The following is a 22,943-nucleotide window of genomic DNA, read 5'->3' as shown; positions in this document are numbered from 1 at the left end:
AAAATCCAACAGAAGGGAGGATTCTGCCAGATTCCCCTACCCCAAAATCCAAAAGAAGGGAAGGATTCTGCCACATCCCAGTGCTCCAAAATCCAACAGAAGGGAGGATTCTGCCACCCTGCCCCGCCAGAGCCCTGCTGGCTGGGCACACTCAGAACTCCTCCTCCTCCACACCGAAGTTGTTCTGCTTCTTGCGCACGTTCCAGTGCAGGCACTGGGCCAGGCTCTCGAACCAGTCGCTCACGGGGTCCCGGAAGCAGATGGAGGGCAGGGGGTAGCAGGAGGTAGTGATGCTGATACTGCAACAGCACAGGGCAAGTCAGGCAGGGACAGCAAGAATCTGAACAATCCCCAGCCTGTTCCCACCCAGCACGGAGCTGATTCACTGCCAAACAACAGCTCAGTGATCGGAGCTACAGCTGCTCTCAGAACAACCAGCAGAGAACTGGGGACACTTTGTGTGACGTGGCTGGGAACCCTCCATGGCATCCTGCACCCACACAGGGACAAAGGAAACCCAGGGCACCACCTTGGCCTTTGGGTTTCAAGTTTTAAGCAATAAACCCAAAAATTCCAGAGTCTGACCAAGGGCCAAACCTTGTGGTTGAATCTTTACTGGGCACCTTTCAGTTTCAAGTTCTAAGTAACAAGGCCAAGGATTCCAGAGTGTACCCAAGGGTCAAACCTTGGGTTTGAATCTTGACTGGGCTCCTGAATTCCTTTACAGATGATCCAAACTCCTTTATAGATGATCCAAGCCCAGAGGGAATAAAACCTGCTCAGGATGGAGGGTTACACCAGCTCCACATTTTCCTTCATGGCACCTTGTGTGGGCCAAGAGGAAAAAGAGCATCCTGAAAAACCAATCTGCCAATCTCCCTGCCAGAGCTGCCTTTAACAGCTCCACAGCACATCCTGAACACAAAACTGAGGCACCTCACACCCTTCTGCTCACTCAAGGCCACAGCAAGTGACCACAACCCCTCCCAGTTAACCCAGTTTAACCCATGTGGAGTATTCCACACCTGTGCTCACAGGCAGCTCCTGTTGCTTTGTATCTTTCAGAATTCCCAAGATTTATCTTGAAATTAAAATTTAGAGTTTTCTAAAGATATGCCCATGCAATGTTTACAGTCTGAACATTTCACTTGCTTTTATGGGCAGATCTAAAGAACTCAAGTTAGAAATGAAATCCTTTTAGCGCAGTCTGTGCTCTGGGAGGTGTTAGGGTTTATAAAAGCTTCTCCCTCACTGCCAAAAACCCTTTTGGCAGATGTTGGAGAATGAGGGAGCTGCATGAATCAGGATTTTCTATACTTAGAGATAATACAATCAGCAGAAAGGTCTGACCTGTCTCCATGGCAGATTTCCTGCCTCTTCCTCCCATCAAAGGAAACCCACGCCGTGTTCCTGGCATCAGGGGAGAGCATGATCTGCAAAACAGGAATGGTCCAAAACTCCAGAGCAAGGAACAAACACCTCCTCCACCTCCCTCTGAGGCAGAACTGAGCCCTTGGAGCTCCAACTTGCACTGGAATTCCTCAGCTGTCCATGGCAGCAGTGCAGTAACACCACTCAAGCTCCAAACCTTTATTTTTTGTTTATAAATATGTTTTTCTATATGCAGTAAATCCACTTTTTATAAGTACAAGGTCATAACCCACACAGACCTTCCAGTTCCAGCCTGTCCCTTCCAGTCCAGCTCAGTTCCTCTAACTTTAATTCAGTTTTAATTCCTGTAACTTTAATTCAGGAGCTGACTTAGCTTTTCTTTCCAGAAAAACAATGAAGTTAATCCAGAAAAATACAGTTTAATACACAACGAATCCAAAGGTATCAAATTTAGGAAGTTTGGCTCTTATTTAAATTACATTCCTATTAAAAGAATTAATTACCACTGGCCAGTAACACCCACTGATATAAAAGTGTGGGCTGAGAGCTGTGCCATGAATAAACATTGAATTTACATTGTAAAACAGGAACAAAAAGTGCAGAACACATTTATTTCTCAATGCTAATCCTCCAACACCCCCAGGACAAAAGGAGAAAGGGATTCTTCCTTGCAAAATACCCATTAACCAAGTCTATCTTATATTCAGCTATTAAGTGTCTTTTTTTCCTGCAAGACAATATTTAAAAAACCTAAATAGTGAATTGCAGATAGTGCTACCAGTAAATACTGAAGATCTGCAATATTTCTGCATGAAAGGAGAATTTTTGATTCCCTTCACTGATCATTTACAGGCACTTCGGCCAAGATTAGGGAACATTTTTCAGAATGCAAATGCAGGAATTCCTATTTTGTAGAATGTTACAGAGCTACAGTCCAGTCGGAAAAATGTAATTTATTCCACTTAAATTTACTAAGGTGTGTAAATTCTTCAATTTAAGTGGGCAAATTCTTCAATTTGAGGGGGCAAATTCTTCAATCTAAGGGGCAAATCCTTCAAGTTAAGGGGGCAAATCCTTCAAGTTAAGGGGGCAAATCCTTCTAAAGAAAGGCACAATCTTGAGCCAGACTTGGTGTGATCCAGCCCCCGGTGAGAGGAAGCTTCCCACAGGACACCTCCCACCCTCCCCTCATTCTTGTGCCCACCCCAGCAGTTTTTAACCCACAAAGAGCAATAAAATGAAGGTGAAGCTCACCTTGAGTTCCACCCCAGCAGGAACCACGATGGGCCTGAAGGACAGGGAGTGGGGGCAGATGGGGGTGATCATGATGGCCGGGACGTTGGGGTGGATCATGGACGCTCCGGCCGCGGCGGCGTACGCGGTGCTGCCGGTGGGCGTGGACACGATCACCCCTGGGGACAGCAACAGCACAGGGACAGCAGCATTAACAACCAGGGACTGCTCTGGGGGACACCAGCACATCCCACTGTCACCCCTGGGGACAGCAACAGGACAGGGACAGCAGCATTAACAACCAGGGACTGCTCTGGGGGACACCAGCACATCCCACTGTCACCCCTGGGGACAGCAACAGCACAGGGACAGCAGCATTAACAACCAGGGACTGCTCTGGGGGACACCAATAAATCCCACCCTCACCCCTGGGGACAGCAACAGGACAGGGACAGCAGTACTGAGCCAAAGTGAACCTCTCCCCTTGCATTTCCCAGCCGCAGTGCAGCCTGAACCTCTCCCCTTGCATTTCCCAGCCCCACTGCAGCCTGAACCTCTCCCCTTGCATTTCCCAGCCCCAGTGCAGCCTGAACCTCTCCCCTTGCATTTCCCAGCCCCACTGCAGCCTGAACCTCTCCCCTTGCATTTCCCAGCCCCAGTGCAGCCCAGCACACACAAAGGGAGAAGTTCCCCCCGACCCTGCCACGTGCTTTCAGGAGTTGCACAAACTCAGGTTACACAATTGTGTAACAGTGACTTTCATTTTTTTCTTTAAGAGCTTTAAAGATAACTCCTGCTGTTCATGAGCTGAGATTGTTTGCTTGCCTTCAGCAATCCCAGGTATCCAGGCCAATCTCTCTGAGCTATTTCTTACCTTTAGCCTGAAATATAACACCCCAAAAAAGAGCTACCTGCCCTCACATGCCCATAAACAAAACCTTTCAGCACCTCAAGCTTCACTGTAGGAACACACCCATTCTTTGCACACTCTGTTTGCTGTCAGCAGTGAACTGGAGCTGTTTCCAGCAGAGAAAACCCCCCAGGAAAGCCAGGCTGGCCCTGAGCTGGGAGCAGCACTCACCATCCCCCTGCACCGTGGTGATCAGGTGCCCATCCAGGAACACATCCACGTTGGACAGGTAGGAGGAAGGGCCACGATCCACCACAACCTCATTGAGGACCTGCCACGACACCAAACATTACTGCAGCCTGCTGCTGCTGCCTTGGCAGGGAAATAAATGTTAAAAATTGAACAGGTTTTCCACATCTCCTAAAAATTCAATTATTTAGCACCTGCAATTTAAAGTCTCTTTACATTTCTGTCCTATCGAGTGCCAGCTGAAGTTTAAGAATTTAGTTTTGAAGATTTAATTAGATTTAATTCTTATTTTAAGAATTAAGTTTTGAAGTTTAGGAATTAGTCCCCAGGAGTTGGTCACTAACAACATGCAGGGTTTTTCTTCTCATTTATAAAAGTGTCTGATGTGTCTGACTTCAGAACTACTTTGTTTTCAAAATAAAAGGAAGGTTGAACTCAAGCTTGGAGATATTTCCCAGCCTAAACAATTCTGTAAAATTATCTCTGTTTTAAGAATTACTCCCCAGGAGTTGGTCACTAACAACATGCAGGGTTTTTCTTCTCATTTATAAAAATGAGAAGAATTCTGAGAATACAAAAATGTCTGATGTGTCTGACTTCAGAACTACTTTGTTTTCAACACAGAAGGAAGGCTGGACTCAAACTTGGAGATATTTCGCAACCCAAACAATTCTGTAAAATTATTTCTATTTTAGGGATTACACGCCAGGAGTTGGTCACTAACAATGTGCAGAGTTTTTCTCCTCATTTATAAAAATATCTGATGTGTCTGACTTTAGAACTACTATGCTCTCAAATAGAAGGAAGGTTGAACTCAAGCTTGGAGATATTTCTCAGCCTAAACAATTCTGTGAAATTATCTCTGTTTTAAGGATTATTCCCCGGGAGCTGGTCACTAACAACATGCAGGGTTTTTCTTCTCATTTATAAAAATGAGAAGAATTCTGAGAATATAAAAGTGTCTGATGTGTCTGACTTCAGAACTACTACTTTGTTTTCAAAACAGAAGGAAGGCTGGACTCAAACCTGGAGATATTTCCCAGCCTAAACAATTCTGTGAAATTATCTCTGTTTTAAGGATTACTCCCCAGCAGCTGGTCACTAACAACATGCAGGGTTTTTCTTCTCATTTATGTCTGGTGTGTCTGATTTAGAACTACTGCTCTGTTCTCAAATAGAAGGAAGGTTGGACTCAAGCTTGGAGATATTTCCCAGCCTAAACAACCCTGTGAAATTATTTCTAGAGCAAAGTGTGAGATGAGCACTTGTGATTGCACAAAGGAAATCGTGCAGCAAAAAAACTGGGAAATTGAGCAAAGCCCAGCCCCACACTGCTGGGGAGAACTTTACTGAAACAAATACAAATTCCAAACAATATCTTGGGGCTTTTTTGTTTGTTTGTTTTTTCTTCTGACCTGATATTGCATAATTTGTTTGCCCACTTCTTTCTCCAGGTTTGCAGACACGACTCCATTCTCCTCTATCCCATTCTGCACTGAGCCTTTGTCCCTGTGCTCCTTCACCACCTTCACCTTGAGCCTGCTCCGCAGGACCAGAGCAGCGTTGCCTGGAGGGAAAAGCAGGGAAAACACTCAAAAAAGGAGATTCTGGCCCAGGAAATCACCCCAGCAGTGACTAACCCACTCTAGCAAATGCCATCCAGCTATTCAACACTCCCAGTTTCATTCACAACACAATTGGCTGCACTTGGCTGAAGCTCAAAATTGATTTTTAGTAGCAACGAGCAAAAATCAAAGCCAAATTTTAAGCCAGTCCCTTCCCACTTTTCTTATTATGTTAAAAGAAAATTTTATTTTTATATAGACATGATTAAAATGGGAAAACTGTTGGGCTCATGTGATCTCCAGTAAGACAAAAACTAAGCTTAAAGAAAATTAAAGCATTAGAAACATGTGTTAAAAGAGAACATTCTAGTGAGAGTTTTGGACATCTTTGCAGGATCTACTTTGGATACAACTCAGAAGAATTTATTTCCTCAAATATTTTATTTGCCTGACTTCTCAGTATTTAAACACTGCACTTTATTTCTATATGTTTAGTTGCCATTTAACATAAATTCTACATTACCTTACATTTATTTACTCCATAAAGTTATTTCTTAGCCCTTTTTTTTTTACAGAGTAGTACAGAGAGCAGCACTGGATGGATCAATGCAATGCAAACCTCTGTTAACTTAAAACACATTTTTGGTAATTTAAGGTACATTTCTGGTAATTAAAGGTGCATTTCTCAAGTTTCAAATCTCAAGGGCTGATCTAAAAGAATTGATTAAGAAAAAGTAACAAACAAACACCACACCTTGTCCCCTTAAATTTACCTTCTATAACCTGAGTGACTTGGGACTGAAAATTCTCAAAATTAAATGGAGTAAGAAATCCAAGGGATCCCAGATGAAAAGCCATAACTGGAGGTACACTACCCTATCAATAAAGAAAAGAGTTTTAAAGCTACTCAGTCAAAGCAATCCATACTTCAACTATTTGCCTGTAAATATTGTGACTATTGATGAAACTTCAACTGTGCTTCATAAAAAACAACACATTTAAATGATTTTCACAAGGTAAAAAAGAGGGAATGAGGAACAAAAGACAAATGCTGAACTCAGGAAAAGAGAGAGGGGGAAAAAACCACTTTTAAATACTTCCAAAAGAAAAGATTTATGGGTTTATTTCCCATTAGAACCAACCTGGAAAAGTGAAGAAGCATAAAGCAAGGTCCCATCTCCTCCCAGGCATATGATAAAGTCTATCTGATTGGAGATATCATCATAGTCTAGGAGAAACATCAAAATAAAAGTTTTCAATTAAATTGTATCCACATTCTTAATTTCCTAACAAAAATTAGGAAGAAATATTACAATTTGCAGCATGCAAACATTCCCTCATATATATAAAAAGCACAATTAAGATGTAACAACTGCCTGCAAAAGATATAAAAGTTTTAGAAATTTGACTCAACAATTAAGAAAACATCAAGAAAAAAAAATACAACTGTCCTTTTAAGTAATCATTTCCATACCTTCTCTGAAGGTGCAAAATTTCTTCTTCACTGGTCCAAAATTCTCATCATTAGCTATAGCAGGGTCTTCCAATACTTTTTTTTCTACATACACTATCATGTTGTTCTCCTGAAGAGAGAGAAATAAACTTGTGAGGGACCTCCCAACACTTGACTTTCTCCATAATTTCCATCAATTCAATTATTTATTTATATAAATAATATTTAGTGTTCTGTATCTGCTGGCTGTTTTAATGTGTGGCCTGATCCTGATGAGAATTCTGCAGCATGCACAGAACATTTAATAAATGCTTAAATTTATATAAATATATAAATGTTCAAATTGATATAAAAATTTAAATTAAAGCTTGGGATTTGGAATATAGATTACAGATACAGCAATAATGCTGTGTTTGCTCAAGGATTAAATGTTTTTTAAAATTATATACCATTCCTGTAATTCAGAACTGCAAACAGAATGGAAATTTTTACTTTAATAATTTTAATTAATTTAATAAATTTAGTCTCATATTGATCTTAAATTCTGCAAATTTTAGTACAATCAGTGGCAGTGGGGATGAAGATTTGATTGCACAAATTCTGCACAGAATCAGCAGCAATTTCTATTTTCTCACCTCAGTGAGGTACACACAGAGCTCTTTGAAGGGCTGCAGCAGACTGGCATCACGGGTCTTCTTAATTTCAATTAATTTAATTTTATAATTAACAATTTTAATTAATTTATTAAATTTAGTTTTAAGCCTCATACTGATCTTAAATTCTGCACAACAAATTTTAGTACAGCCAGTGGCAGTGGATATGAAGATCTGACTGCACAAACTCTGCACAGAATCAGCAGCAGGAGAGATCTGAGGTGTAATTTGAATTTTCTCACCTCAGTGAGGTACACACAGAGCTCTTTGAAGGGCTGCAGCAGACTGGCATCACGGATCTTCTTAATCACAAGGACACTCTTGGGAGGTTTGTTCCATGTCAACCGCTGGCTTGCTGGGTCCTGAATGTGCCTGGGGGACAAAACACCACAAACATCAGCACAGGTGGTGTGACACCCTCCTGACCTGGCCAAAATCCATCCTCCAGGGTGGGGAACACAGCCCTGTGAACCAGGCAGGGAAAGGCAATAATTCCCATTGCAGGGATCTGAATTTATTTATTAATGTATGGGGAACACACAGCCCTACACACCAGGCAGGGAAAGGCAATAATTCCCATTGCAGTCATGTTTGAGGGAAATACAGCAATTCCCATTGCAGTGATGTTTCTGAGGGAAAGGCAATAATTCACACTGCACTAATGTCCCTGAGGGAACTGCAATAATTCCCACTGCAGGGATGTTTCTGAATGAAATACAATAATTCCCACTGCAGTGATCTTCCTCAGGGAAAGGCAATAATTCTCATTGCAGGGATGTTTCTGAGGAAAAGGCAATAATTCCCATTGCAGGGATCTGAATTTATTTATTAATATATGGGGAACACAGCCCTACACACCAGGCAGGGAAATGCAATAATTCACATTGCAGTGATATTTCGAAATGAAATGCAATAATTCCCATTGCAGTGATGTTCCTGAGGGAAAAGCAATAAATTCACATTGCAGCGATGGTTCTGAGGGAAATACAATAATTCCAATTGCAGTGATGTTTGAGGGAAATACAATAATTCACACTGCACTCTTGTTCCTGAGGGAAAGGCAATAATTCCCATTGCAGGGATCTGAATTTATTTATTAATGTATGGGGAACACACAGCCCTACACACCAGGCCGGGAAAAGCAATAATTCACATTGCAGTGATATTTCTGAATGAAATGTAATAATTCCCATTGCAGTGATGTTTCCTGAGGGAAATGTAATAATTCCCATTGCAGTGATGTTCCTGAGGGAAAAGCAATAAATTCACATTGCAGCAATGGTTCTGAGGGAAATACAATAATTCCAATTGCAGTGATGTTTGAGGGAAATACAATAATTCACACTGCACTCTTGTTCCTGAGGGAAAGGCAATAATTCCCATTGCAGGGATCTGAATTTATTTATTAATATATGGGGAACACACAGCCCTACACACCAGGCCGGGAAAAGCAATAATTCCCATTGCAGTGATATTTCTGAATGAAATGTAATAATTCCCATTGCAGTGATGTTTCCTGAGGGAAATGTAATAATTCCCATTGCAGTGATGTTCCTGAGGGAAAAGCAATAAATTCACATTGCAGCAATGGTTCTGAGGGAAATGCAATAATTCCAATTGCAGTGATGGTTCTGAGGGAAAGGCAATAATTCACACTGTACTCATGTTTCTGAGGGAATTGCAATAATTCCAATTGTAGTGATGTTCCTGAGGGAAATGCATTAATTCCCATTGCAGTGATCTTCCTCAGGGAAAAGCAATAAATTCTCATTGCAGGGATGTTCCTGAAGGAAATGCAGTAATTCCTACTGCAGTGATATCTCTGAATGAAATGCAATAATTCCCATTGCAGGGATGTCCCTGAAGGAACTGCAATAATTCCCATTGCAGTGATCTTCCTGAGGGAAAAGTAATAATTCACATTGCAGGGATATTTCTGAATGAAATGTAAAAATTCCCCCACTACAGGGATGTTCCTGAGGGAAAGACAACAATTCACACTGCACTCATGTTCCTGAGGGAAATGCAATAATTCCCATTGCAGTGGTATTTCTGAATGAAATACATTAATTCCCACTGCAGGAATGTTTCTGAATGAAATACATTAATTCCCATTGCAGGGATGTTTCTGAAGGAAATGCAATAATTCCCATTGCAGGGATGTTTCTGAATGAAAAGCAGTAATTCCCATTTCAGGGATGTTTCTGTGCTTTACTACACACAGGTGATAACACAGAATTAATAACTCTGGTCCCTGCTGTCCTGTGAACGAACTTTGCCAACAGAAACACCACAAAAGCTCTCAGAAAAAGTTCCTGAACTGACACCACTGCTTCCTCTTGGCTCAGTGCGGACTCAAAGGAGAAATATTCAATTAGAGGATCTGAAAAAGTCACAGCTTCATTTTTTCCCCATCCAACACTCTAAATGTAAATTTAAAATCCATTTTATTTCAGTGCTCACGTTTGAGACACAAACCCAGCAGAAACTACAGCTTAATGCAGGGCTTTAATATGAATAATGCTGACAAGAAATAGGGATTGCAGCACTGAATAACCCAGAATTAGCACCAACTCCATTCAAACAACAGCCAGCCTGCCTGGTTCAGCTGTACTCACCAATTCCATGCACTTCTACTGAATGAAAAGTTATTCATAACCTGCTTTAAGATCTTCATGTTTCTTTCCAGGGCTCAGGCAAATGTAACAGCTCCAAATAAAATAAAAGGCTGAGGCTTTTATCACTTATTAATAACTGCAACCTCAGAGGAATACATTTTTCCCTTAAAAAATGTTTTTTTCTTCTACTGAAGATTTCAATCAATTCCAATAAAAAATTGTGAGGCTTTACAAAAAATCCTGTGGAAAACTTTTACTCCAGATCCTCAAGGCAAGGTTTCATAAAGAAAATCCCATTTCAAGAAAAATAAGCAGGGATTTGATTTCCCTTTCTCTGAAGTGCACAAGCCCCTGATCCTTTCTTCACTGAGCATTCATTCCATTCATCTGCTCACCAAAAAGCAGATTTGCAAGTTCTAGAGCTGCTGGTTGTATTGAGAGACACCAAACCTTCCCTAACTTAAATCTGCACATAAAAACTACGATTTTCTGTTAAAAATAATCCCTCCAGTGAGGAGAGTTTAACAAAATTACCCACAGCAGAGGGAAAAAAACACCAACAAGGTTTTGCTTGTTTTTAAAACCCACAAAACCTCGTGTGCAGCAGAAGTAATTTCCAATTTGCTTTTCAAACAAATCCTTGCCTTCGGCAGCCTGGGACAGCCCTGCTCCCAGCCCAAGGTTTTCCTGGCAGGATCCTGGCCCTGGTTTTATGTCCCAGTGCTGGGCCAGCCCCTGGGAGGAGCAAATTCCCAGTCAGGTGGGTAAACACAACCTGGGCTGGCCTGCCCACCCAGGGCTCCTCACAGCACCAGGGAGAATGAGGAAGCTCTGAGCTGCCAAAGGGAGGGATCTGGGCTGGATTTCCCAGGAAAGGCTTGGATATCACCAGGAAGGTCACAGTCTAGTGAGGCAGAGATTTGGGCAAATAAATATTGACAGCAATGACTTACAGTTAACTGGAAGAGCAATTAAAGAAAACTTTTTTTTTTTAAGGGGCAAAAAATAGAATGGTTTGGGTTGGAAGGGCCTTAAAGCCCATCCAGTCCCATCTTCACCATCTCAGGTGGCTCCAAGCCATGTCCAACCTGGTTTTGGACACCTCTGTGTCAGGGCCACCCAAAAGCAGGGAGCACCACCTTGGTTAAAGCCTGAAATTCCTCACCTGGCCAAGCCAGGACCCCATTTATTAAGTATAGAAAGCAACACTTGAACTTTGTCAATCTACAAAATTAAAATGTTTATTTGCCCCACTAAGCAGAAACCAGCCCTCATTCCCATATTTATCAACAGCCTAAAAGCAAACTTGCTTTAACTGAAAGTACCAGAGACCAAACAGAAAAATTGAAAGTACAAATTTAAACATCATCACCAAGGGAGGGAGAAGGCTCCCCTCAGATTCCACAGCACACAGAACAGCTCCTCTTCCTCCCCTTGTGGTGCAATAAAGAATTTTTATTGAGCTGGAAATATGGGAGTTGCCCTTTTAGACACCAAACTATGGATTGCAGAGTGTGCCAACTTGGCAAAACTGACCCCAGGATGGCAATCAAGCAACATGAAAACCTCTAAATACAGGTAAAATACAAACATAAAATACAAACACAGTGCTGAGGGAGCTGGGGGTGCTCAGCCTGGAGAAAAGGAGACTCAGGGGTGACCTTGTCACTCTGCACAGCTCCTGAAAGGTGCCTGGGCTCAGCTGGGGCTGGGCTCTTTCTCCAGGAAATGACAGAACCAAAGGGCACAGCCTTGAGCTGCACCAAGGGAAATTCAGGTTGGATATTGGGAAGGAGATTTTTACAGAAAGGTGATAAAGTTTTCTAGAGAAAGGTGATAAAGTTCTGGAATGGCTGCCCAGGGAGGTGCTGCAGTCCCCATGCCTGGGTGTGTTTAACAAAGCCTGGATGTGGCACTGGGTGCCAGGGTTGAGTTCAGGGGTTGGGTTGATGGTCTTGAAGGTCTCTTCCAACCTGGGGATTCTGAGAATTTGGGGGAATTCTGGGAATTCCCAGGAACCAGGGAGGTGGTGGAGTCACCATCCCTGGATGTGGCACTGCGTGCCAGGGCTGAGTTGAGGGTTTGGGATCTTTAAGGTCTCTTCCAACCTGGAGATTCTGAGAATTCTGATTATGAGGTGACCAAAGTGGAACCAGTGGAAAAGCAGAGTGGTTTTCTCTGCCCCAGCAGAGCAGAGTGCCAGTCTGGAGGAGTACTCACATAATGGTTTTGGGATTCTGCAGCATGCAGGCCTTTGGTCCAAACGTGGTCACTGGGCATGGTCCATGCAGGGAACGTGTTCTCCTGAGGGCAGAAGGACAAGCAGTGAGATGTGCTGACAAACTGCCCCTGCCTGCCCGCCCCAGCACCAATCCTCCTCTGCAGCAGCTGCACCAAGGGCTCAGGGCAAAGAGCATTCCCTGAACCCACGTGTGCTTCCCAGCCAGGCCACTGTGCAGAGCAGCTCTCACCTGCCCAGGGCCTGCATGGAACATTTTTATTCTGTGCTTCTCAAAGCACCACACCTCACCTAAAAGCACATTTTGCATAGAACATTTTTATTCTGTGCTTCTCAAAGCACCACACCTCACCTAAAAGCACATTTTGCATAGAACATTTTTATTCTGTGCTTCTCAAAGCACCACACCTCACCTAAAAGCACATTTTGCATAGAACATTTTTATTCTGTGCTTCTCAAAGCACCACATCCCACCTAAAAGCACATTTCAGAATGGCTGAATCTGGTATAAACACAGCTAAAACAGCTCAGTGAGTGCTCTCCCCTCTGAGGGCTTTGGGTTTCCCAGGGTGTGACTTGACAAGGAGCTCTCCAACACCTACCACAGACATATTTTATGAAAAACCTTTTCATTAGGATTTTTTCTCTTGAGAAGTTGAGAAGCTTCAGCTTTTCCAAGTTTTGCTGCTTTAGAATGTGATTTAGAAAATTGTTTTTACTTGGTTACTAATGACAACTACTTGAGTCAGAACTGTGAGCAGTCACAAGATTTTATTACCATTCTTTTTTATCCTTTTCAAACTTTCTGATAAAATCCTTTTTTCTATTCTTTTAGTATAGTTTTAACATATCATTTTTTATAATTCTTTTTTATTCTTTTCAAGCTTTCTGATAAAATCTTTTTTTCTATTATTTTAGTATAGTTTTAATATATCATTTTTTATAATTCTTTTTTATTCTTTTCAAACTCTCTGATAAAATCCTTTTTTCTATTCTTTTAGTATAATTTTAATATGTAATTTTCTTTTAATATGTATCATAAAATAATAAATCAGCCTTCTGAAACACAGAGTCAAGATTCTCATCTCTTCCTCATCCTGAGGCCCCTGCAAACACAACCACAAAAACCTCCAGGTGTTTTTAAGTCACAGTGTCTTGGTCATTTAAATTAATAAATTAATCAAATAAATTCTTAAACTCTAGGCACATGGAGATTTGTGTTTGCAGTATCAGGCTGCAATTCTGAAGAGGCTGAAGAAGAATTGCTGTTTCCCCCCATTTATTTCTCTAATAAAATATTTGTCTTCAAATACACAGGAGCTCTGAAGTGTCATTTATCCTCAGAACTGAATCCCACCAGGACCCAGGGTTATTCCTGGCTCTAGGATGAGATTAGCTGGAGAAAGAACTCTTCTGCCTCACCTTCCTCCCAAACTCCTGGAACTGGGAGCAAAACTTGCTCAGGCCATGGAACTGTTGAAGCATTATGTGACTGCTATTAGAATTATTCCATTATAAAAAGGGGAAACATTTATTTCCTGGGCTTAATTCAATCACATCTTGCTTGCAACAATCATCACTGCACTGCCTTCCACTGTGTGTTACACAGCAGCCCAGGCCAGCCTGATGACTCAGTCCTAGAGCTAAAAAAACCCTCAGAAATTCAATAAAATCAAAACCAGATCACAGGTTAAACATGTAATTAAGGAACAACAGCAACATCTTATTAGCTCCTTGCCTAATAAAATATGCCAGTCTAAGATCTGAATTCCAATAACAAAACCAAAATAATTTCTTTTCCATTTGTAATCCAGGCATGACTGACCCAGTCAGACAAGAGCATTACTAAGTGTTTGATAAACTTTACCTCACTGATACTAAAACAGAAAAATGAGCAAAGACTGACAAAACAAGAGATTAACGTGTCTATCAATGTGGGCAAAGGGAAGATAAGTCTTTATCTACTTGTCAACAATTACCCTTGGCATTAGCATGGTTAAATAACACCCTGGCAGCATCACCTCCCACTTCTTGCCCCACTCCAGCTTCTCCCAGATAAATGCAATTTTTGCCCTCTCCCAACACAGGTCATTATTTGATGCCACTCCCAGTAATTGGCCAAATTCTCTGACCTTCATAACATTCCAGAAGTTTCCTCTGCAAGCCCTAATTAATAAGGGGTGTAAACTCTCCCTGAGATTCCACATGGTTTTATTAATGCTCAATAAAGAGTGAACAGAAACTCAAGTTATTCCCAGCCAGGCTGCCTTTGCTAAGAATGAGCAGCAATGCCCTGGAAATTATACATTTTTTAATAGAAAATCTATTTATCAGTTCCCAGCAGCTGGGCAGCTACCTGGAGCTGAGCAGCACAGAGGAACCTGAGAGCAGCATTTCCTGCCAGCCTGCAAAATGCCTTGAGACAACTCAGCTCTGCAGTGAAGACACCAGAGAACGACTGCAGAGCATCCTAATGAAGGAAAATCTCAGAAGCAATTACCCTGATTGAAACCCACAACAGACAGAGCACTGCTGGTGGAAAAAGGAGCTGTTTAGCTGGAAAATACACCAAAATTTAGACTTTCTATGCAGACTGATTGAAAGGTTTGAGTAGAGAAGGGCAAACCACCAGGAATATCAAATCTTACACACTGACCAGAGCTCCAGCAGAGCACAGCCCTCAGAAGACACTTCCAGAAGCACCAAACCCACTGAACTACAAACCCAGAGCAGTTCTTTGCTAACCTTTCAAGGTTTCAGTCACCTCCCTTCACCACCCCCTGTGCCCCTCAGCCTCACCCGTGGGTTCTCTTGCCTCCCAAGAACATTCCTACCAGCAAAGCAGGAGCTCTGCACAGGAATTCCATCTGCTGAGCAGCTCCCTCGTGGCTCTGCCCATGCTTCAGGGACAGCCCCAGCACAAGGAAGGTGAACAAGCCCTGCTGAGCCTCCCACAAGATCCCGACATGGCGCTGCCCCTGACGCTGCTCAATATTTACAGCAGGTCCAAAGATCAGCAGAGCAGAAGTTCTACCCACCCTGCCCACATGACAGGAGCCTTGCAGTGACATCAGAAAGTTGGCTTCAAAAAAAAAAAAGGGTGTTTCTCACTGCTCTGACACCATCTGCAAACACAAAGTCACTTTTTGCTGCCTCACATGCAGGTTTTTAACACAGAGCACTGAAGCTCTGGCTTGAGTGAAAGTCTCGAGTGAAAAAGTTCTGGCTTGAGTGAAAGCTTTTGTAAAAATCTGAAGAACTGTCTGTACTGTTGACCGATTATTTTTTGGAGATTGTGAGCTCTGCAGACAAGCCATGAAACTTTGATTGGAGTCTGCTCTTAGTCAACACCCCACCTTGAACTCCCCACCTTCATTTTGAACATTCCAAGGTGCATTTTTAGAATGAGATCAGAAAGTTGGCTCTAAAAAAAAAATGGGTGTTTCTCACTGCTCTGAAAGTGTCTGCAAACACAAAGTTACTTTTTACAGGTTTTTAACACACAGCACTAAAGCTCTGGCTTGAGCTTTTGTAAAAGTCTGAAGAATTCTCTATGGTTGATTGATTATTTTTTGGAGAGTGTGAGCTCTGCAGACACCTGTTTTGACAAGCCATGAAATTTTGATTTGAGCCTGCTCTTAGTCAAGACCCCACCTTCAACTCCCCACCTTTGTTTTGAACTTTCCAAGGTGCATTTTTAGAATGACACCAGAAAGTTGGCTCCAAAAAAAAAAGAATAAGTGTTTCTCACTGCTCTGAAAGTGTCTGCAAACACAAAGTTACTTTTTGCTGCCTCACATGCAGGTTTTAAACAATTTTTTGGAGACTCTGAGCTCTGCAGACACCTGTTTTGACAAGCCATGAAACTCTGATTTGAGCCTGCTCTTAATCAACACCCCACCTTCATTTGAACCTTCCAAGGTGCATTTTTAGAATGAGATCAGAAAGTTGGCTCCAAAAAAAAGAATGGGTCTGAAACTGTCTGCAAACACAAAGTTACTTTTTGCTGCCTCACATGCAGGTTTTTACCACACAGCACTAAAGCTCCGGCTTGAGCTTTTGTAGGAATCTGAAGAATTGCCTCTACTGCTGACTGATTATTTTTTGGAGATTGGACCTGTTTTGACAAGCCATGAAACTTTGATTTGAGTCTGCTCTTAGCCAACATCCCACCTTCATACTGAACCTTCCGAGGTGCATTTTTAGAATGAGATCAGAAAGTTGGCTCCAGAAAAAGAATGGATGTTTCTCACTGCTGTGAGAAACACTCATATGCAAACACAAAGTTACTTTTTGCTGCCTCACATGCAGGTTTTAAACAATTTTTTGGAGACTCTGAGCTCTGCAGACACCTGTTTTGACAAGCCATGAAACTTTGATTTGAGTCTGCTCTTAGCCAACATCCCACCTTCATTTTGAACTTTCCGAGGTGCAATTTTAGAATCCCTCATGGCCATATTTAACAAGTACTAAAATCTGGTTTATTCCAGCAGCAGGGGGAAGGAGCAGGGGCCTCACCTGAACTCTTTGGTGCTTCCCAGGGCAGGTGAAGCTGACAAACTGCGTGACTTGGCGCGGCCCCGGCTGGTGCTGCCCCAGTCCTGGTCACCATGGCACGCTGAGCACTGGTAGGCAGAGTCTGAGCTGCCATCAGCCTTGCTGGCACACAGCTTCTCCCGACTCATCTCCATGCTGCCACTGCAGGAACCTCAGCCAGGCAGAAATTCAATCCCTGCAGGGGAGAGGGACAGGCAAAACCTCAGTGTTTGCAATGGGAACGGAGCTTTCCTCTAAATTCCGATGGTGGCAGCAGCTGGATCAAGGAAAAACAGAAATTTGTTATCACAACAGGCTGAACATCAAAAAAACCTACAGTAATCCTATAACCAGGATGATTTAGGGCAGGGCATCGAAAAGTAAGTTTGTTATGAAAGAACAGTTTACATGCATGGTTGTTATAAAATAAAATGAAATCCCCTGGTGATGTGCAGCCTTGCAGCTCCTTTGGGGGACGTCCTGGGGTGGCTCAAGGAAAAACAGAAACTTGTTATCACAGTCCCTCTTCTCTCAGTAGATAACATGTTGAACATCAAAAAAACCCTACAGTCATCCTATAACCAGGATGATTTAGGGCAGGGCATCGAAAAGGAAGTTTGTTATGAAAGAACAGTTTACATGCATGGTTGTTATAAAATGAAATGAAATCCCTTGGTGTTGTGCAGCCTTGCAGCTCCTTTGGGGGACGTCCTGGGGTGGCTCAAGGAAAAACAGAAATTTGCTATCTCAATCCCTCTTCTCTCAGTAGATAACATGTTGAACATCAAAAAAACCCTACAGTCATCCTATAACCAGGATGATTTAGGGCAGGGCATTGAGCAGGAAAAGTTTGTTATGAAAGAACAGCTTACAAGCACGGTCGTTATAAAATAAAATTCAATCTCTTTGCAGCTCTTTTGGGGGATGTCCTGGGGTTGTATAAAGGTGGTTTGATGAAACCCTTGGGAAGTTCTTGTTCAGGGGAAAAGGAGTGAAACTAAAAATGGGAAACTGCAATAAAACTGGAGTTGTGGTTAACACGAAGGAGCTCCTGGAGTTGTCCAGATGAGCTTTGCTGCTGAGCTGAGCTGCGCTTTGAGCCATTCCCTGCTCTCTGCAGCTCCTGCTCTGTGCTCAGCACTGCTCACCAAGGGGGAGTTCTGCCAGGGCCCCCACAGTGGTTTTTATAATTGTTTTGCAGCAATTAAAGTGCTTTAAAGTCCCTGCAAAAAAATCTGGAGGAGCATGTGACACTAAACACAGTTTGCACACACTAATAAAGACCTCTCCAAAGAATCTGGGAAGTTCTTCAAGGTAATCAGAAGTTCCTGGAATTAAAAATGACCACTGTGTTCCCAGACTGAGAAGGGGCCCAGCACAGATTTGTGTCTTCAGTTACACAAGAGATAAAATTAATTTCTTTTAGCTATTTAAAAGAAAGAAAAGCTTTAAGTATGTGCCAAGGAATCAAGACACAGGAAAACTATGAAGTCAGGAAAAACCATAAAGTTTCCTATAGGGTGATACATATATTGAACAGATAAAATAAAATACTCAAAGAGAAAAAAAAAAACAAACATCAACCCCTGTCAGATAATGCCATGGAAATAACCTTAATAAGCCTCAGCTTTTGGAATAAAAGAGACAAAAACAAGCTGGAGGACAATACCTAAGTCCTTAACTCATTTCTGACAAATTGGGGAGATGATCCAAAACAAACAGGACAAAAGAAGGACAAATGTGCAGATTTCAGTTCCACAAAGAACCAGCACAAATGAGAGATAAACAGCTGGTTAGAGCACAGCTTTGCAGGCATAAAAAACCAAAAACCACAAAACCAAAACAAAACTCAAACTTGAAATAACCGCAGAAGTTGTACAGATCTTGTGGGCAAGTTGTCATCATTACTTGAAGCAATAGAGAAGAAATCTTATCAGAATAAAAATAGAAACCAACTTTCAGTGTATGAACAAACACTAAACCATAAACAAATGGTATCCATGAGAGTGCAGCACATTCCTCAGTTGATTCCAACACAGGGGGGAAAATCTGGTTCAGTAAAAATTTGCAGATGCTTTTCGCAATGGTTTCATCACTTTGGATGAAGCTCCCACCTCATCCTGTACAGAGAGGAACTAAAGATTGGTGCAACCATGAAAATGGAGAGTGGCTGTGGGAAATCATCACCCAACGAGGAAATCTAAGGGAAATTCCCCAGATTATGGCAAACCCCTTAATTTAACCTCATCCTGCACAGAGAGAGAACCAAACATTGGTGCAGCCATGAAAATGGAGTGTGGCTCTGGGAAATCATCACCCAGTGAGGGAATCTGGGAAAATTCCCATCATTTCACCAGAACCCCAACCTGCAGACAACAAAACCATTGACAAAACCCAGCTGTAATTTCAGACTCATTACTAAATTAGACAGCACCACCACCTAATGAAATGAGAAAGTGCTTCTGCTCCTGCTGTAGCTTAGGCTTACCCGAGGAGAGCATCACTGCAGAGAGGTGCAATTAATGCCAGCCATTAATGATTTATAGCACCCTGCCCTTGAGAGGTATCAATGTTTAACTGGGGTAACTCATGGCTGTGTCACCTCTGACGACCACGGCTTGGGAAACAGCCATTGCAACAGAGCTGCAACTCTGTCCAGCTAAGATTAGCAAAATGTAGCTCTATTTTTAGGCAATTTGAGCTGAAATATAAATTTTGTGCCCACCAGTTGGGCAAAGGAGGCAGGGAATAATTTATTTATGTAATAAGCAAGATGTGTTTCCACGTGGCTTTGACTGAGGAATGCTCATCTGACAGATGCTGACAGTAAAGAAAATCAGATTAGCACAAAACTGGAAGTAAGAAGTGCACAGACATACTAAATACAGCCTAAGAACTTGATATTCCCTCCCTGTAATGCTTTCCAATTCAGGATGTTTTAACCACAGCTTACACCGTGTACTGTTTAATTAACATTCCCTCACAAGACCTTTATTGAATAAGCAGACTTGACATAAGACAAAACTGCCACTGAACAGCTTCCAGGATGGGATCCAAAAAAACCTTTAAGCACATGGTAACAAACTCATGAAAAGGCTGCTCTGTTTTAAATCATGGCCAAAATAAAAACAACACGAGAAAAGCAAGTATTTCAATGTCCAGCACTGCAGAACGAAGGACAACTGAGAAAGTGTCAACATTTAACAACAAATATCCGTGATGGTGACAAACAGCCAGGTGAATCACCTCTCACACATATCCAACTCCAGTTTTATTGCAGTTTCCCATTTTTAATTTCATTCCACGCTCCCTTGAACAAGAACTTCCCAAGGGTCATCAAACCAACTTTATACAACTCCAGGAGCTGCAAGGCTGCAAATCACCAGGGTATTTAATTTTATGTTTTATAACGACCACGGTTGTAAGCTGTTCTTTCATAACAAACTTTTCCTGCTCAATGCCCTGCCCTAAATCATCCTGGTTATAGGATTACTGTAAGGTCCATCCTGACAAAATCCTCACAGTGCTTTAACCAAGCAATTTCTAAGAAATCACCAAGTGATTTCTTAGAAATTATATCAGTAATTCAAAACTCATTTTGTACTTTATTACTGACTTTCTCTTGGGGCATAAGGGGACAATGTTCTATGTAAAACTGCACCTCTTGTCCCATTGCTACAGAGCACTGTGTGCTTGATCACTCTGCTCTGCGGAGCTTTCTTTTGTTGAATTTTGCTGAATAAAGCACTCCAGCAGAGGTTCCATGCCTGTGACTCCATCCCCAGGCACTAAACCCCCTCTCACACGCACAAAAAAATGAAGGAACAGACAGACAGACATCATCAGACAGACAGAGCCTGGTTTAGTTTAGAACTTCATATCCCAGCGAGCCTGCAGAGAACCACAACCCCTATTAAACCCCGGCAGCCTGGCAGCAGATACAATTTTAGGTTTTGATTACACACCCAAATGCTATTTCCACCCAAACCCGGGCACTTTGGGCATCACGCGTGCCCGGCCCAGGCAAAACAAATCCATTTATTAACCCTTCATCTGCCGGACCCAGCGCGGCCCGGGCACCCGAACCCAGGGTGGGACCTCGGGGGGCGAACAGCAAATCCGGCCCTCACTGTAATGACAACACAGAGAAGGGGTTTTTACTGTCCTGTAATTAATCCCCACTCCCTAACAGTCCTGATGATAGAAAATGGGAGAAAATCAGCATTCCAGGATGGAAACAGGATCCATACCCTGTCCTGGCCGGCACAAACTGCCCCGGGATGAGCTCGATTCACCTCCTGAGGTGTGCAGGGAGAGCAGCCCCGAGGGTCTCCCCTAAAAAGACCTAAAATTCAGCCCCTAAAAGGTGGAATTCACCCCGAAATTCAGTCCCTAAAACCCTGGAATTCACCCCAAAATTCAGTCCCTAAAAACCTGGAATTCACCCCCAAATTCAGTCGGGAAGCGTTACCCGGCCTCGGGGGGCAACCAGCGGGGCTGGCCCGTGATCCATCCCTGCGGGAAGGGTTCCCCGGCCTCGGGGCTGCCCCGGAGCCACTGGAATGAGGGAATGCGGGACTTGGGACACACGCGGGCACGGAGCGGCCCCGGCGGGGACAGACACCGGGCAGGGGACAGAGGGACACGCACCGGCAACACGGACCGCGGACGCGCACCGGGGACACACACACACGCGGACCGGACACATACGCGCGCACCGGGGACACCCGCCCCGCTCTCCCCTCAGGACCCCGCGGGCTGCCCCGCACGGCTCCCCCCGCGCCCCGACTCACGGCGTGGCTCAGGGCCGGGCCCCGCGGCGCTGCTGGCGGCGCTGGGCGCTGTGAGGGGCGCGGGGCCGGCGGGCCCTGCGCGCCTCCATCGTCCCCTCCCCGCCGCCCCCGCGCAGGCGCGGTTCGGCCGCGGGCCCGGCGCGCAGGCGCGGGCGGTGGCGGCTGCGCGGGGCCGGCTCTGGCCGGCGGGGTGATTAGCGCTAATTAGCGGTCATTAACCGCGGGGGAGCTGGGTGGGCTGTGGGTGTGAAGCGGCCGGGATTGCACCGGGTTATACCCGCGTTGGAAGTGCCGGCGGGGGATACGGGCGGCGGATACGTTTGGTCAGCCCACACCCCTCACAGTCACACCTCCGAATTCCGGCCATCGCACACCCCTCACAGCACCCCACAGCCTCCCACAGTCACACCGTCAAATTCCGGCCATCCCACACCCCTCACACGGCCCCTCAGCCCCTGGACCATCACACCTCCAATTTCCAGCCATCCCATCCCTCCAACCATCCCAGACCCCTCACACCACCCCACAGTCACACCTCCAAATTCCACCATCCCATCCCTCCAACCATCCCATCCTTGCAGCCACCTCACCCCTCACCACCCCACTTCCACCATCCCATCCCTCCAGCCATCCCACCTCCAACCATTCCTTGTCTCCCCACCTCCACCATCCCACACCTTCAACCATCCCATCCCATCTGAGAGGAATGGTGGATTTGTCTTTCCAAACAAGCCATGGGGCTGCTGGTAGATAAAACCAGCACTGGAAGATAAAAGAAACCATGGGAAGGATTCCACTGATTGATGAATGGAAAAAGATATTTGCTTTTACAAATAAACTTTAGGTTTGCTGATAAATGAAATTGGACATTGAGAGATGAAAGAAACAATGGGGAAGAAAAACCCCTAAATTCAGTAAGAATTAAAAATGAAAAGGGAGGGTTGTACATTAGAGGGGAATCTTTGGGATCGGGTGGTTGGGGAAGTCTGAACCTCTCAAGTACCTCAGAAACGGGGAAAGAGAGAAGGGAAATGTGGCTAGGAAATTGGGATAAAAAGGAGGCTGGGTCCTCCAAAAATTGGAGAAACCCCAGTGGAATGCCCCATGGCCTCTCCCTTTATTGGAATAAAGCAAAAAAGGGACTCCTCAGTCTCCTTTTCGGACATAAACCTCTGGTGTTTGTAGATTAATTTTCCTAACACATCCCATCCCTCCAGCCGTTTTACCTCCCACCATCCCATCCCTCCAAGCCCCCCATCCCACACCCATTTCTCTCACCTCCTCCATGCCCCTCAGCTCGAGCACACACTGCACCATCCCCTGCTCTCCTCCTGCCTTTTCCCTGCAGCTCACACCGCCCTT

General features: G+C 43.8%; 1 protein-coding gene across 1 annotated transcript; it reads right to left on the bottom strand.

Annotated features, from left to right (window-relative positions):
- Nucleotides 1–21,652, bottom strand: NADK (NAD kinase). Its single transcript, XM_054291988.1, has 12 exons — nucleotides 21,582–21,652; nucleotides 16,771–16,984; nucleotides 12,234–12,317; nucleotides 7,638–7,767; nucleotides 6,764–6,872; nucleotides 6,432–6,517; nucleotides 6,063–6,165; nucleotides 5,140–5,291; nucleotides 3,707–3,806; nucleotides 2,647–2,804; nucleotides 1,351–1,433; nucleotides 1–299 (listed from the first exon to the last, which is right to left on the bottom strand). Exons 2-12 carry the CDS (start codon nucleotides 16,941–16,943, stop codon nucleotides 152–154), a joined length of 1,326 nt encoding a protein of 441 aa, XP_054147963.1. The 5' UTR covers nucleotides 16,944–16,984; nucleotides 21,582–21,652; the 3' UTR covers nucleotides 1–151.
- Nucleotides 21,653–22,943: the final 1,291 nt, after the last annotated feature.

Source organism: Melozone crissalis, unplaced genomic scaffold (genome assembly GCF_028551555.1).
Source record: "Melozone crissalis strain CALT ecotype California unplaced genomic scaffold, PUWL_Pcris_2 ptg000107l_1, whole genome shotgun sequence".
Taxonomy (NCBI): Eukaryota; Metazoa; Chordata; class Aves; order Passeriformes; family Passerellidae; genus Melozone; species Melozone crissalis.
Note: the sequence above shows the minus strand (reverse complement) of the source record. Positions and strands in the feature narration are given on the sequence as shown.

Coding starts and splice junctions, on each gene's coding strand:
- NADK (XM_054291988.1), bottom strand. CDS start 16,943: ATGGAGATGAGTCGGGAGAAGCTGTGTGCCAGCAAGGCTGATGGCAGC. Junction 6,518..6,763: donor ATTTTGCACCTTCAGAGAAG/GTATGGAAATGA, acceptor TGTTTCTCCTAG/ACTATGATGATATCTCCAAT. Junction 300..1,350: donor GAAATCTGCCATGGAGACAG/GTCAGACCTTTC, acceptor GTGCTGTTGCAG/TATCAGCATCACTACCTCCT.